Source organism: Mollisia scopiformis (genome assembly GCF_001500285.1).
Source record: "Mollisia scopiformis unplaced genomic scaffold LY89scaffold_10, whole genome shotgun sequence".
Classification (NCBI taxonomy): domain Eukaryota; kingdom Fungi; phylum Ascomycota; class Leotiomycetes; order Helotiales; family Mollisiaceae; genus Mollisia; species Mollisia scopiformis.
Genome location: NW_017263590.1, coordinates 114,611 through 129,157, shown reverse-complemented (window position 1 = coordinate 129,157; position 14,547 = coordinate 114,611). Strand labels below are relative to the sequence as shown.

Here is a 14,547-nt window from a genome sequence, read left to right as displayed (position 1 = left end):
GAGGTTGAGAAGGGTGAGGGGAATCAAGGCTGAATTGGGAGTGAAAAAATTTTTCATGTTGAGTGAGTGAGTGTATGTATATACCAGCTTCTGGCACAGTTGAAGACCCGCTCATGTCTAAGGAGAATTTGCAGAGTATTTAATACAGAAAGGGGTCAATCAGTAACGACTTCAGCTTCTATGCGAGCAACATTTCCCCCATCTTTGTATCAATCATTATCTTTTCAAGGGGGGTTGAGAGAGAGGTGGACATCTATCTCTCAAAGAAATCGCAAAGTCGAATGTCGTCTGACTACGATTCGCAAGAACATAAACCATCACAACATCACTTCAAACCAGCCATACCTCCAGCAACTCACTTCTCCACCCCGCCTCCCAAATTCCCAATCCCTCACTAACATAAACATCCCCCCAATCTACCATAACGCGACCAAAACCTCCCACACCTCCACATGTGACTTGATATCAAACCCAGAAACCACCCCCCCTCCCTTCCTCCCATCCCCATCGGCCCTTTACTTCCCCCCGAAATCCCCTTCTCCCTTCTTCCGCTCCGAAACTCAAATATATATCACCTCTCGCTACCCGAACGCGTTTTGAGTTTAGATCTACCTACCTAGCCCGGACTGGCCGTTATCTGTCCCCCCCACCCACGGTTTTCCGGATATCAACTGGTAGCTGGAGAGATTTGGTACGCTAAAATTACAAGTATATGTGGATATTTGTTTGTATGGAGGGGAGGGTTTGGTAAGCTATATTAGCACATGCGTGTAGAAACTCGCTTTTCTGAGGTTGTTTGGGAAGGGGGGGTTTTTCTGGTTGGGTGTTTTATATTACTTGGTGGGAATTATTGTTTTTAAGTAAAATATTTAGGTATATGAAAGAGAGTGGAATTTATTTGGGAATTACATTGTATCGCTCTACTATTACTCGGTTCTATAACGAAAAGATACCGACGCGCAAGGTACTATGTAATATGAAACTTCGTCGTCGCCATGATTTGATTTGTGGTTTTCCCTTTCTACTGTAAGAGTGAGATGAGACGAAATGAGATCGAAGATACGTCTCCTCTTGCATGCTATTGCTGATGAGAAGCCCGAGTAATCAAAGTCCCTTTTCTGCCCGAGCAAACGGGTCAGCGAAAATTTAGTGTTCCGAACAATCTTCAGGACAGGAAGGATTTTCGCAAACGACGAGATATTCCGACCGAAAGCTTGGCCACAACATCCATCAAGGTGCAAACTGTCCTCTATCATTACCTAGGTATTCAAGTGCATGTGAAGGCTGGCTGTTGATAGACTAAGAAACTAACTCGCTAGCATGCCGGTACTTCCGGGACCCTACATGGATGCATGGATGCATGGATGCATGGGGAGTCGGCAGATGGATTTGGGGGTCTTATTCCCGCACGGGGCTGTGTTTGTTTCTGGGGTTCTGGATCTGAATCGGATGCTGATGCTGAGGCTGATGGCTTGTGATGATGAGATGGATTGTGGTGAAGTGGTGCATGAGGTGTGTTGCATTGGGGCTGAGATGGTTGTTTGAGTTGGGCATGTTTTTACGAGGCAGATTTGCACATGGAGAGTTGAGAAGAGAGCAAGCGCGAAGGTACTGCGTCAGATAGGGATGGATGAGATGGTGTAGGAAGTGTACTTGATGTTTGGTTCAGCTGGATATGCGTATGTATGCGAGCTCAAATAGAGTCCATGAAAGTAACGTTTGCGCTTCCCTCCCTCGCATCATCACCATACCTCACTCGATGCCTTGACCTACACATTTATCAGGAAAGGGTGTTCAACTGAACCCAAGCTTCCAACCACTATCTAGTTCTCCAAACAGAAAAGGCAGGTCATGGAAAAGAAAAGGAGTAAAAGGACCGAAGAATGGAACATCAATAGCTATCTTCTTCAGCTCTCACCTTCTAGCGTGTTTGCGAAGTGCAACAGAACGCCAAAACAATAGGAGATTAACAGACTTGAATGAAGACATGCAGATGCATTCTCAACTATCCCAGCTCCCATTCTCAAAGGGAGAGCGGCAAATCCGGACCTTTCCTTCCATCCATCATCAAATTTGAAGCATCGACGAATCAAGCGACTCAACCATGCACGTCATCCGACCACACCATCATGATAATAAACGTCAGCTGCACAGTACCTGAACTTCGCACACTTCTAGAAGGAAATAATCAAGAACAAACGAGTTTGACTCGTGAAGCAGACAAGCAAACAAGGGGTTAATCGATCGGCACTCACCCACCCACCACCACGAGGGAGAAAAATGAGGGCCGACGCAAGGCGCGCAGCCGTTCATTTCTTCACTCGAAAATGAAATGCTACGAAACTTGAACGAATGAAACGCACAAACGCGATGCAACGTCCCGGTCAGATCAAATGGAAAGGCTGATTCGAGGACAGTGAAGATATCTGCGCTCAGCCGCAAACCAAGTATGCAACCCAATCCAGTCCGCGAAAAAGGAGACGAACGAATAATGGAACAAATCGAACATTTCTAGACCACATCACCGAAACTTCGATGCCGCGCATGTGAAAACGTCCAAGCAATAGAACAGAATATCAAGGAAAACGCAAGTTCCTCAACCCCCAATCAAGAAATCATCACTGGATATCTCTGAAACAGCCCCCCTTCTCCACACAAACGCAGCCACCCACCCGACAGATAAACCAAAAATCTCCGCGCGAATAAGCTGACGCTCCAGCAGAGCAATCAAGGCGAAGTAGAGTTTGTATGTACTTCGTAATATCCCCGTTCCTCCCAGTCGGGAGCGCCTACGTCCAGCGAGTGGTCAATACCCTTCAGGCTGACACTGTCAGGTCAGCATCTTAACTTTGGTACCCTGCCCCTTGCGACGGTTCCCTCGGCGAAATATGCCAGAGGACACCAATGGCATGGTGCCGCAGCATGAATTCCCAAGATTGTGGTTGTTGACCGCTCGGGTCTCGCCTTATAGGCTGTTTTGCGTTGCGTCTGGAGTCGAGTTCTGCGTCTTGATTGCTTGTATGGCTTGGTGCCTAGAATCCCACCCTCTTACCCCAATGCAGGTTCTTGACAGTGGAAGTCCAAGTCCGTCAGTTAGTCAGTCAGCCCGTTCTGGATGGAAAGAGAGCAAAGACAGTGATATCCAACCAAAACCTCTCTCCTGCACAGCATCCCTCATCCCTTTATGTCGGCATTCCCGACCTCGTCAAAAGATTCCTCCTCGGTAAGTAGAAGCATCGCCATTCCAGCACAGATCAGTAAGTCGCCCCTCTCCCCCTTGTCGATCCCGACGATCCTGCTAGCGGCCTTCGAGAAGCTTTTTTTTCGCACGCCACGCCATGCTATCCCCGTCTCGGGATCCATCCCAGCAATTCATTTTTGTCAGCGGACACGGACGCCTGTCGTTTATTGGTGTGGCCGAGTTCTCGGGCTGGCAGCACCAGCAACAACGTGAACAGGGTTCTGCGATCGGCAAAAGGGCCGTGAGTGCAGAGATGCACGATACAGTAGCAGTGATTGGGCCGAGTGGGAAACGAGACAGGGAAGTGCTTGGGCTGTGTTGGAACTTGGGCAATCGGCGTGCCTGCTATTGTCACCACCAGCGACGGAGGCGTGGTGAGTGAGTGAGTGAGTGAGTGAGTGAGTGAGGCGTGCTGCGGTGAAGGAAGGTATTTGTCGTGTAGGCTTTGATGATTTGCTTGTCTTGCCTCTCTGTATTATGTATTGTTATGCACGCTGGCTTCTAGGGTTTCGGACTATGATCCCCCGGAGCTGGGAATCGGGTCTGGGAATAAGGATCTGGACTCAGCCTGCCAAGTATAAATTTATTTCCACTTCAATGGCCTTGACCGATGCTGGTATGGTTTGGTCGCTGGACTTGTCGTCAATGGCGGTCGACTAGAAGGGCCTGGTTTGTCTGGATTCGTTTGACATCTTGGACTACGAAACGCCGTTATCATCATAGCGCTTAACCTACAATAGTAGCATATATCCTAAGGTCTAAGGGTGATTAGTGAACCCAGAGGCCACGATCGCGGTGCCGAGTCTTCCTAGCGGATCGTCAGGCAGTTGCAGACTGCAGTTGTTGTCCCAAGAATTCAGAGAAGCTTCGATGCAAGACTCGCATAATTTTGCCCCAGTTCCAGTTCCAGTTCCAGATCCAGATCCCGCATCTTCGGTTGTGACATTGACAGGCAAAAGAAAGTTTTGGACGTCCATGCATCGTGAAGATTTCACCTGCAACGCACGACCGAGCTTGGACGGGATAGGACAGTCCTAGCCGACACAGCTGGGTCTTCCGCGCGAAGTATGCAGGTGCGGGTGCGCAGAGCATGGCATGGCATAGCGTGGTACGGTATGATCTGGAGCGCAAGGTCAGGCAAGGCAGAAAAGTCATCTGTGACCACAATTCACGATTCACGATCCCCAAGTCCCCACGATGGTGCAGCATCTATCACCATCACCTGTTGCTAGGTAATGCTGGGTTGGGGTGTCTGGCATTTCGCTTCCGTCTTGGTGGTGCGTCTGCGTCCGCGTCTGCGTCCGCGTCCGCGTCCGCGTCCTAGGTACCATCCAAGCATTTCATCATGCACAAATCAGAAGTCAAACATGGCTTTCTCCTAGCGAGATCAGAAGCCCCGAATAATATACTGTACTTCATTTAAGAGTTTAGGAGAAAGGAGAATGGAGAAGGAAAGGAAAGATAAGGAAAGGAACAGGAAACGAATGGAAAGGAAAACAGGAAAAAGCGGGCTCCACTGTAGTAAGTATCCACTCACTCTGAACTTTCATCCTGGTTAAACTGGCAGAGAGGCAGAGAGCTGTCCCCATGAACCCAGCCCAATCCCCCCTCGCACCCAATAGTAACATCGGACCCGCCACATTTGCTTTCGGGTCACTGCCCCATCCAGCCTAGACACGCACTGAATGGGGAGCCATGGCGTGCGCTAGGCGTGGTGGTGGGTGCTGGGTCGTCGTCGTTTACTCGCTGAATTTGGGGGTTCTGGCTCTGGTGGCTCTGGTGGCTCTGGCTCTGGCTCTGGCTCTGGCTCTCGCTGGTAAGTAGGTCTCGCTCTCGCTGTTAGGTCTCCCGCCCGAGATCATCGTTTCTCCTCTTTAAACTCTCCCTCGCCAACACCGACCGAATATTCTTCGCCCCATACCAGACACCACACCACCCATACAAACACATACAATACACAGACTCACCTCACTCCGTACAAATCTCCAAAGTGAGACTCGACTCAAGTCCAGCAAACACGCTTCACCAGCCCACAGGTCGGAGTTCACAGCGCATACGTTGCATTACATTCGTTTGCAGGAGCCACAGACGGCAAGAAACAACGCTACTCGACTCTTCGACTCCTCACGCTGCTGGCCCGCCCAGCTCTGGATTCAGCCACGGCGTTTCGAACCAGGCTTGCGAATGGACTCATAATCGCATCATCCCCCCAGATTCCAATCCTTCGCTTTATTCCTTCTGGACTCGATGATTAATCTTCGTGCGATCTGGTATTTGATCTGATCTGCGAGTCGACACACATACATATATCATGTTCGAGCACTTTACGTTTGGCGCCCAGGCGCAGACCTCTTATATCCAACATGAGAACGACGAAGCCTTTCCCTCACCGACAGATTGCTCCTTCAGACTCGCAACACCGCCTCCAACTTCTTTTTTCGAGGGGGAAGTAGAAGTATCATCTCGAGGAGGAATAAACGACCTCGTCAACAAGCTATCAACACAATCCCTCCGTCCAGACGACGACGAACAACCCCAACGCTCAATATGGACCAGCACCCTCCCCTCCCCCGACTTCTCCACCGACACCGATAACGACATGATGCCCGACTTCACCCCCGAAGAACTATCCTACATCTCCACCGGCCGCGGCAAAGTCACCCTGCCATCCCTCCACTCGAGCTCCGTCCCCAACCTATCCTCCATAACGAACCCTCGCAACGGAACTGTGGCCTGCAGACGCCTACAGCGCCAACTAAACGTCCAGCTGCAAACCTGCAGTTCGCACGTAAAAGACATCTCAGCACTCGTAGAAGACATGATCGAAACCTCCTCCCAATGCCGCCTGCACACCTCCCCATCAACCCGCCCCTTCGTCACCGAACCCCTAGAACTCGACACCGAGGAAGAAGATCCGTCGCCACTGCAGCAGCTGCAGCAGCAACTCCCAGAAGACGAAGGGTTTGCGGAAATGGAAGACGAGGACCTCGATGAGGAGATGACGCTAAGGAGAGCGAGTACCCCGTCTGGGATCAGGAAGTGGAACGTGGTAAGGTATCGCGCGAGCGGGGAGTGTATTGGGGGACCGCCGGAACTGGCGTGGATGGGGAGGAGGAAGGTGAGGTGTGTGCCGAGGATGAGGAGGCGGAAACCGAAGACGGTGGCGGAGTGAGTGTAGGGTAGGGTAGGGTAGGGGAAAATATAATAGTGGGTCGGCGTTTAGAGTTGGGAGCAAGCAATTGCGTGCGTCTTCTTGGGTTGGGTTTCCTCCCTGGCTAGGGATGGGTAGTTGGTAGGCATTGGGTTGGGTTAGGATGGTTGGTTGGCAGGTATACCAGAATGATGGATGGAAGGCTGTACAGAGATCAGAGATCCATGGTGGGGATATTGTTGAAATATTTATCCCGAGATATGATATACGAATATACCTACGTAATTCAAGTGTGCGTTTGCACAGCTGTACCGACACTCACTGTTCTTTGGTTGTCCTTTGATTCGTTAGTTATTTCTGCTGAGCAAGTGCTTGGTTTCTTTCGGTTCATTGAAAGCGCTCAGAGTCTTTTTGGTTTTCTGTTGTCATTCCGACATTGGATTCTAGTCAACATCCACTGCCACCTCACTTTTTGCTATCAATATATCCCTTGCTGTCAATAATCAACAATGTCAGCACTCCCTCCCCGCCACGGTATATAACGACACCATCCCGACTCGCTAAGCAGCACAGACAGCTCCACCCACCAACGTATGCTCTGAAATATTCTTTCTGATTGTTCATTGTAGAAGAAGAATGACCGAGGTTGAGCTGGGGTATATATACCTAGAAAAGCTGTGACTACGGACGATCAGGGTATGGGAAGTTGGTGAATGTTCTTTGAGCATAGACTGGGGAGCGAATCAATGTTTGTTTCTCTCTAAAAGTGTTTGGCGAACAATCTTTGAAAACTGCATGTGGTATATTTTCTTGTGAGTAAGCAATTCTCAATTTATCCTTTGCACTTCCATTTTGGTGTGAAAGATTTCTATGATGGAGACAGACTTTGATGTTTGCGGTAACCACTTTTTTTCATCCGAGTGAAGAGTTTCGTTTGAACAGCAGATGACAGCAAAAATTTACTGAACGATAACGCTTAGTCCAAAAACCCGGGTACACCCAAGCATATACCAACACCCGTTAAAAAAATTTACTACATACGAATATACCCGCTATCTCTGTACCCGGCTCCAACCCGGGTTCAAGCGCACCCGGCTCTCCTCTGCCTCCTTTCTCCTCTCCTTTTGCTTTTGCTTTTGGAGCTTGCGTGGGCAGAGATAGCTGACAGTTGCGCTGCGATATATACATGACGTGCGGCCGCTGGTGTGTGTGTAATGGTTGCGAGTTTGACTCTTCTTTTCTGCAGCGAGACTTATACTTAGATTGACTTTGAATTTCTGGGTGTCTTTGTCTGGGATATAAATATAACTCTATGTCTTTTATAACTCGATCAATACTTAACCAGCAAGTATAGAAGGAATCTAGGACGGAGTTTGTAGTAGTGAAGATATTGCCAACGTAGTTCTATATTTTAAGCTTTTCGTTATCGTCTCACAATACAAAACACCCAAGAAATCCAATATTTTTTATTATTAATAAATCTTTTGCTATTAATAAATCTTTCATTATTAACAAACCGTCTACTATTAATAATTTGTGATTATATTTAAGCAAACTAGCTTATACACCTCAAAATAGCATACTCTACTCCACGTCCCTGGCTTACACACTAACACACCAGTCTATAGTTCAAAGCATTCAGGACTTCTCAAAGTTGTATAAGGTCGGGGGACGGAAGACGGACGCCGGATTATATACCCTCCGTCCTCACGCTAGTAGAATCCGTCCAAGTAGTTTTAAATAAATTTACTGTGTATCGGGCCTTTTAAGAGGAAATTATTAGAGATTCATTGTCTTGGCTTTTGTATTGTTGGAATAGTTTATTCACTTCTTTGGTTCGTGGGTAAAGGAGTCAGTGGTTTATTACTCACGGTTAGTAAATTCACTCTACTGAACGAGCAGTCGAAAAATTCACTGTTTTTTGTTTGTCTGCGAATAGGTCGTATATTGGTGTAAACTATGACTTGTTATTCACTGCTCATATATTCACTCATTTCTCTGAATATTCATTTTGATTTTCGAGGGGTATATAAACGACTTCTTGCTCGCTTTCATATTTTCCAGAGAAGACAACATGGCTGCCTTACAAGAATCCTGGGAGCATATTGATTTAGTATTTTAAATATTCTAGTCCGGGTGCAGGCTTTTCTTTAAGGTGCATAATTGGTTTGGTTCATGGGGTGTGTTTGATAATGGAAGGCTTTTGTTTGTGGTTATTAGGAATAGGAGTTGGCAGCAAAGATTTAATTAACAACAAACCCAAAGATTTCCAGATTCTAGTCTCAAAAGAAAAGATTAAGCAATGAGAATAGCAGCCCTATGTCTCACATTTATCACTTCTTAGCTAAGCTTGCTTGTAATTAACAATAAAAAGTCGATAAGACAAGGGCCTTGAAGTCTCGAGAGACGTTGTTCTAGTAAAGTCATGGCTTTCCCCATTCACAAGAAAGTTTCGGAGAGTTAAGGAGGAGGGCTTATATAGTGAATTTATTTAAAACTTTTTAGACAGATTTTATTAGCGTGAAGACGGAGGGTATATAATCCGACCTCCGGCCTCCGTCTTTTGTCTTCCTTAGATAACTTTTAAAAGACTCTATAGAGTTACTATTGGTGTGTTAGTGTGTGGAGCTAGGTGTGTAAAGCCATGTGTGTGGAGCCGGGTGTGTGGAGCCGGGGACGTGGAATAAAGTATAGAATTCTAAAGTGTATTAAATTGTGGTGTTAAATTTGCTTAAATGTAATTACAAGTTATTAATAGCAAAAAATTTATTAATAATAAAAATATTAAATATAAAAAGCTTAAATTTCTTAAATATTTTATATTATGAAACGATAACGAAAATCTTAGCTTTTATATTATTAATTTAAGAAAAAAATAATATAAATTTACTAACGCGTTTCGAAAAACAAATCGCGCTTTAAAATTTTTTTTTTTTTTTTTTTTTTTAGAAATTTTTCTTTTTTATATTAGTTGTATAAATATAAAATACGAAAACTAAGAATTAAAAGAGAAAGTGAATATAAGTTCCGAGATTAGAATCACATTTGCATAGCTTTATTTCGAGATAATATTCTAAGAATATAAGTGAATATAAACTTCGAGACACGATTCGCAACTTCACAGCCTTGTTTCGAAATAATTCGATTATATAAACTTAAAGATTTTGCTTCTGAACTATTATTCTAAAGTTATAAAGTACACGGTGAGGTAAGAGAGAAGGAAAGCACACGCTTCGTAGCAATAATGCGAGAGTCCCGGGCTCTGATCCATTTTTCTTCAAAATTCTCACTATTAAAGTAAACATAATACGCTTTCCTTGAAGCAAGTTTTAAACTTCTGTTGCCTAGTCATTTATTGTTGTTAATTTTTATTTATGACAGCAAAATGTACATACTATATGTAACGATTTACGTGATCCAAAGCACCCGGATCAACAAATCTAGGTTACGAGACAATCTAGGCCACTTGGGTACAAACAACGCACTGCAACTTTTTTGCCTTTACCTTTGATAGTCGTTATTGTTGAAAATCCTAAAGAGAGCAAGAGGTGTGTTTATATAGTTAACTTTCTTACTCGATAGCTTTCGAAAATATCAATTTATCTAGATTCACTACTACGTCCCGCATCCCCAGCCTCGCTCCAAATACATTCACCCATTACTTCCGAAAGCAAATAATCTTGTCACTAATTTTTTTCGACTTTTCGAGGGTATATATCGGCTTTTTTAAAAAAATTATTAGAAATTCACTATTTTAACTTTTGTATTATTAATTAAACAAGAATAATAAAGATTCACTAACGTGTTTTGAAAAACAATAAAACGAATTATAAAGCGCCTCGATCGGCCATTTGCATAGCATTCAGCGATCAAGACCAATGCATATCTGAAACATTAAATCACTGTGAATGTCTTCCTCATTTTTTCACGTCGTGAGATGCCCATTTTTGTGAGATGACTCTGATAGATGAGACTTAGGCAACGGAATGTCTGGATCATGTTGGTAGATTGAAGTGACAATGTATCTTGGAAAGTCCATATTTTTTCTCCGAAGATGTGCTTTGTCTTGGCATGCTTGGTTTGAAATATACCTAAGCCTAGACTACATCAAGTATATCTCAGCACCAACGGGAATACGCAAGATACTGAAGTGGCAACAAGGGTGAAGATAAGATAACGATAGTGGATTCGCATAATTTCTGGAGACATTCCTCCCACTTTTCATATCTTCAACGCCTCACCCAGCCTCAACTCATCACCACCATTGACTTTTACTACAGAAGAATGGGAAGCACCGAGCCTACGACTTCGCCAACGGCCGTCCAACCGGCACCTCTGATCAAAGAGTTTCGCTGTGTTTGGGGTAATTGCACGAAATCATTCTCAAGAGCTGAGCACCTTCATCGGCATGCGTTAAATCACGATGAAAGCAGAGCAAATCTCACATGTGAAAGATGCAGCGCTGTCTTCAAGCGGAAAGACTTGATAGGTAAGCGATCAATGAGCTCTTTGAATTGTTTGATAATGAATACTTGATGCTTATTGTTCAATAGACAGGCATATGGCGCGTCACCGTGAGAAAGATGAGGAGGCTGGAGGAGAAGGATTGGGAAGATTGCAAACTCGGAAACGATTGTGGCGAGATTCAAACGGTGCAGTAGTTGCAAAGAGACGTCCAGAACTAGAAAAGAAGCGAAGAACTTCCAGTACTTCTCGAAATAGAAATAGCTCCACTGGTCAAACCAATGAGGGTGATCCTGGAACATACACTCAACAGCAAGATCATGTCCCATTGTCTCCTCCTGGATCATCGCAAGACCACCAGTCCAATGGACCAGACTCGGCAGAATTACCAGGAAAGTCAACTTTGCCACAGACTGAAGAGCTATGGCCTCTGTCCATGGGAGATGTTTCTTTGTTGGACCAGGCAGGAGCAATGGCTGAGCCATACGACTTCCTCTGCAACGCTTCTTGGGGCTCTCATTTTCAGGAAAGTGCCAACTCGGACCTTCTCTACAATGATCTTTTCGCACCAGATACAGGTAAGTCTCATCTTTCCTTCCCTTCAGACTTTGCTCACAATCCTGCAGCCAGCTCCTTCAACCATCCTTTCACGACTATGAACTATTACAATTGGCTCCTTGGAAACGAGAATTGGCCTGTCTCTACATTTGATGCAAGCAACGGAGTTGAATTGAGCAAACTTCCAATGGGAGTCTCCACCGCACCGCAACCACCTCGAAGTACTGCGTCACTCAGTGTCTCTGATTCTTCCGGAGAATATGGAAGTAGTGGCAGTTACTACGACGTTTCAAGTCATAATTTCAAGCTCCCAGCAGCAAGCTCAAACACCTCAAGCAGCTCGTATTCTGGAGAAGCATCAACTCCTGAGACTTCAGCTGCCAATCAGATCTTGGCCATGTCACAAATGGCTGAGTCGAACTTTGCTGCGAGCCTTGGCTACCAAGATGCAAACATTCCCAGACAGCAACCTCAAGTTCAGACAATCGAGAGTCCGAATGGAATGCCAACGCCTACGACTTCGAGGTCAAGCTTTGAGAGTGGAAGATCGAAACAGTCTCGGAAGTTGCCAGCTATTAATGAAGCTGCACGTCAAGGAATTCTGGAACTCGTCAGCCGTGCTCAACCCAAAGCTCCCGATGAGACTGCAATCACGACCGAACATGATCTTCTGCAATTGCCTGTTCTCCAGGAATACTGCGACTTGTACTTCAAGAAGTTCAATACAGCATATCCCCTTCTGCATCAGGCAACGTTCGAACCTTCGCATGTTGATCCTCTGCTTCTCGCTTCCGTACTCCTTCTAGGAGCAACTTATAGCGACAAAGAATCCCACCTCTTTGCTATTTGTATCCATGATACTATGCGAGCTCAGATCTTCGGCAGCATAGCATTCAACACTCGACCAGAATTGTGGATGCTTCAGACTATCCTGCTCGTGGAATGCTTTGGCAAATCACGCGCTGGACAGGTATGTGACTTCTTTCAAGCTCAGTTTCTACTTCTATGTTATCTTGTGAACTTCGCTGCAAAATTCTCATGCAAACAAACTATTCTGAAATGCTTCATTGTTTGAAAGAAATTATACTGATTTAGAGGTGTCCAGCGGCAACATGATATGGCACACTTGTTCCATGGACTGCTGATCAAGTACGTATGCCGCTCGATTCGTGCACGTACTCGTTAACTTTCCACAGTCTAATACGAAGAAGCGATTGCCAATCAGCTCGATGTGCACCATTTGATGACAACGATAGGATTGATATCGATCGACGTTGGAGAACTGAGGTTGAAGCAGAGCAGAAGAGACGGTATGGATCCACTTTCTATTCTTGCTCCAGGGCTGACCAGAGATTTAGACTTGCTCTCCTCTGCTTCATGTGGGATACGCAGCATGCAGTCTTGTTTTCTCAATCCTTGTGTATGAATGCAGCAGAGCTCAAGCTCACCTTGCCTTGGAATGAAGCGCTATGGAAAGCAGAAACACCCGAAGAATGGTATGCTGTCCATGCGATGGAGAAGCCTCAACCGCAATACCTTGCTGTTCTCAAGACGTACTTTGTGCCAGTACCTGAAGGTCGAGCGTTATCTTTGAATGCCCTCTCCAGAGTGCTCATGTTGCATGGGATCATGTCTGTGGCATGGGACTTGAATCGTAGAGATCAGACTTCTCTTGGTAAACATCTCACTCGAGGTATCGAAGTGTTGCTAATCAATTTTCAGGTCTCGTAACAACAGGCAAGGAAGAATCGTGGCAGTCCCGCATCTCTAGATCATACGACACTTGGAAAGGTGACTTTGATGCTTACAGCAAAACCATTATGCTATCTCTGGACGACAACGAACTTGAGAAGTCAGAATTCCAGAAATTCTGTGTCGCTACCCTCGCAGTTTATCACGCTTCGCACATTATTCTTCAAGTTGAGATCAACGACCTCCAAATCTATGCTGGAGCGAGTCATATTATCGGCCGACCTGTCACGAAAGTGGACCGTGAGCGATCAAAAGCACGAATTGAACGCTGGGTAAAGCACAGCTCGATCTCAGCTGCCAAGGCGGGCTCACACGCTGCTCGAATTCTCCGTGATGGTATACGCAAGCTGAAAGACTGGGATGCTGGAGATTATTTCCATTATCCTTGGTGTTTGTACCTTGCCACCCTGACTTGCTGGGCCTTCCAAATGTGCAGCAAGACTGCTGAGGGAGCCTTAGCTGAAGGTAATGGAAGCGATACAGAAGAAGATAGTGATTGGGATGCGAGAGCGGAGATGAGTGCGTTGGTCAGTGCCATGACAAGAAGTAACCTTGAAGATCTGTGGAGAGTTGCTGGTAGGTATCGGACAGGTGATCTACCGAGGGTTATGAGCAAGCACTTGAGCACGGTGAGATGGGCTGTTGTGCAGGAAGGTATGAAAGTACTCAACGGCTTAGTGGGAGAAGCGAGATGAGGAGACGAAGACGCAATTTTGGAGGAGTATATATTATGATTTCTATGATTGATATCCAAGTTCTTTGATGAATGATACATGCTTATAACCTTGATTGTATTTGTTCCTTCTCTTGTCCTTGTTCTCGGGGCCAATTTGCTTCGACCTTTGGCAGGGTTAGCTCGGTTATGTGACGACGAGCATCAGCGGAGAAAATGAACTCACATCTTTGATATGATCATACCCTAACAACTTCGGACTCAACTCCGGATCTCTCCACGCCAACGCTTCACCAGGTGGCGTAGGAACCATCTGCATTTTTCTATCCCTCTCTTCCTGCTCTGGCCCATCATCCAAATGATAAAGATACTGCTGCAAATTACCCCTCTGAACAACCATCTCCGTCCTCCCCTTCCTACACCTCTTATAAACTCTCAAAGCCAACTTCTTCTCTTCAGCTCCCTTCCCCTTAATCCTCGACAAACACTCCCCAAGCACCGCCCCATCCTCTAACGCCATCCCCGCCCCTGACGCCAAATACGGAAGCGTAGCATGCACAGCATCTCCAAGCATAGTCCAAGCCCCCGACTCGTGACTCCATTGCTCCATCCCAGGCCTTATGCAAAGCCGCCATTTATACACACTTTCGCAAAGCGACAAAAGTTTCGGGATCCGCGGATCCCAGTCTTTATACAACGCCCGCATCT

The 14,547-nt window shown here is 45.9% G+C and overlaps 3 protein-coding genes across 3 annotated transcripts; all 3 read left to right on the top strand.

The window, feature by feature from the left end:
* Positions 1-5,211: 5,211 nt before the first annotated feature.
* Positions 5,212-6,497, top strand: LY89DRAFT_30072 (uncharacterized protein). The gene has a single exon (XM_018206571.1). The coding sequence runs from the start codon at positions 5,553-5,555 to the stop codon at positions 6,411-6,413; it is 861 nt and encodes a 286-aa protein (XP_018072251.1). The 5' UTR covers positions 5,212-5,552; the 3' UTR covers positions 6,414-6,497.
* Positions 6,498-7,041, top strand: LY89DRAFT_30073 (uncharacterized protein). Its single transcript, XM_018206572.1, has one exon. It carries the CDS (start codon positions 6,581-6,583, stop codon positions 6,893-6,895), a length of 315 nt encoding a protein of 104 aa, XP_018072250.1. The 5' UTR covers positions 6,498-6,580; the 3' UTR covers positions 6,896-7,041.
* Positions 7,042-10,627: 3,586 nt separating this feature from the next.
* Positions 10,628-13,947, top strand: LY89DRAFT_643717 (uncharacterized protein). Its single transcript, XM_018211807.1, has 7 exons — positions 10,628-10,881; positions 10,946-11,434; positions 11,483-12,384; positions 12,520-12,563; positions 12,611-12,724; positions 12,773-13,089; positions 13,137-13,947. The coding sequence occupies exons 1-7, from the start codon at positions 10,677-10,679 to the stop codon at positions 13,859-13,861; spliced, it is 2,796 nt and encodes a 931-aa protein (XP_018072249.1). The 5' UTR covers positions 10,628-10,676; the 3' UTR covers positions 13,862-13,947.
* Positions 13,948-14,547: the final 600 nt, after the last annotated feature.

Excerpts from the sequence above, each read along its gene's own strand:
- LY89DRAFT_643717 (XM_018211807.1), top strand. The coding sequence starts at position 10,677 with ATGGGAAGCACCGAGCCTACGACTTCGCCAACGGCCGTCCAACCGGCA. Across the intron at positions 10,882-10,945 it reads CAAGCGGAAAGACTTGATAG|ACAGGCATATGGCGCGTCAC; the intron begins GTAAGCGATCAA and ends ATTGTTCAATAG. Across the intron at positions 12,725-12,772 it reads GAAGCAGAGCAGAAGAGACG|ACTTGCTCTCCTCTGCTTCA; the intron begins GTATGGATCCAC and ends CCAGAGATTTAG.
- LY89DRAFT_30073 (XM_018206572.1), top strand. The coding sequence starts at position 6,581 with ATGATGGATGGAAGGCTGTACAGAGATCAGAGATCCATGGTGGGGATA.
- LY89DRAFT_30072 (XM_018206571.1), top strand. The coding sequence starts at position 5,553 with ATGTTCGAGCACTTTACGTTTGGCGCCCAGGCGCAGACCTCTTATATC.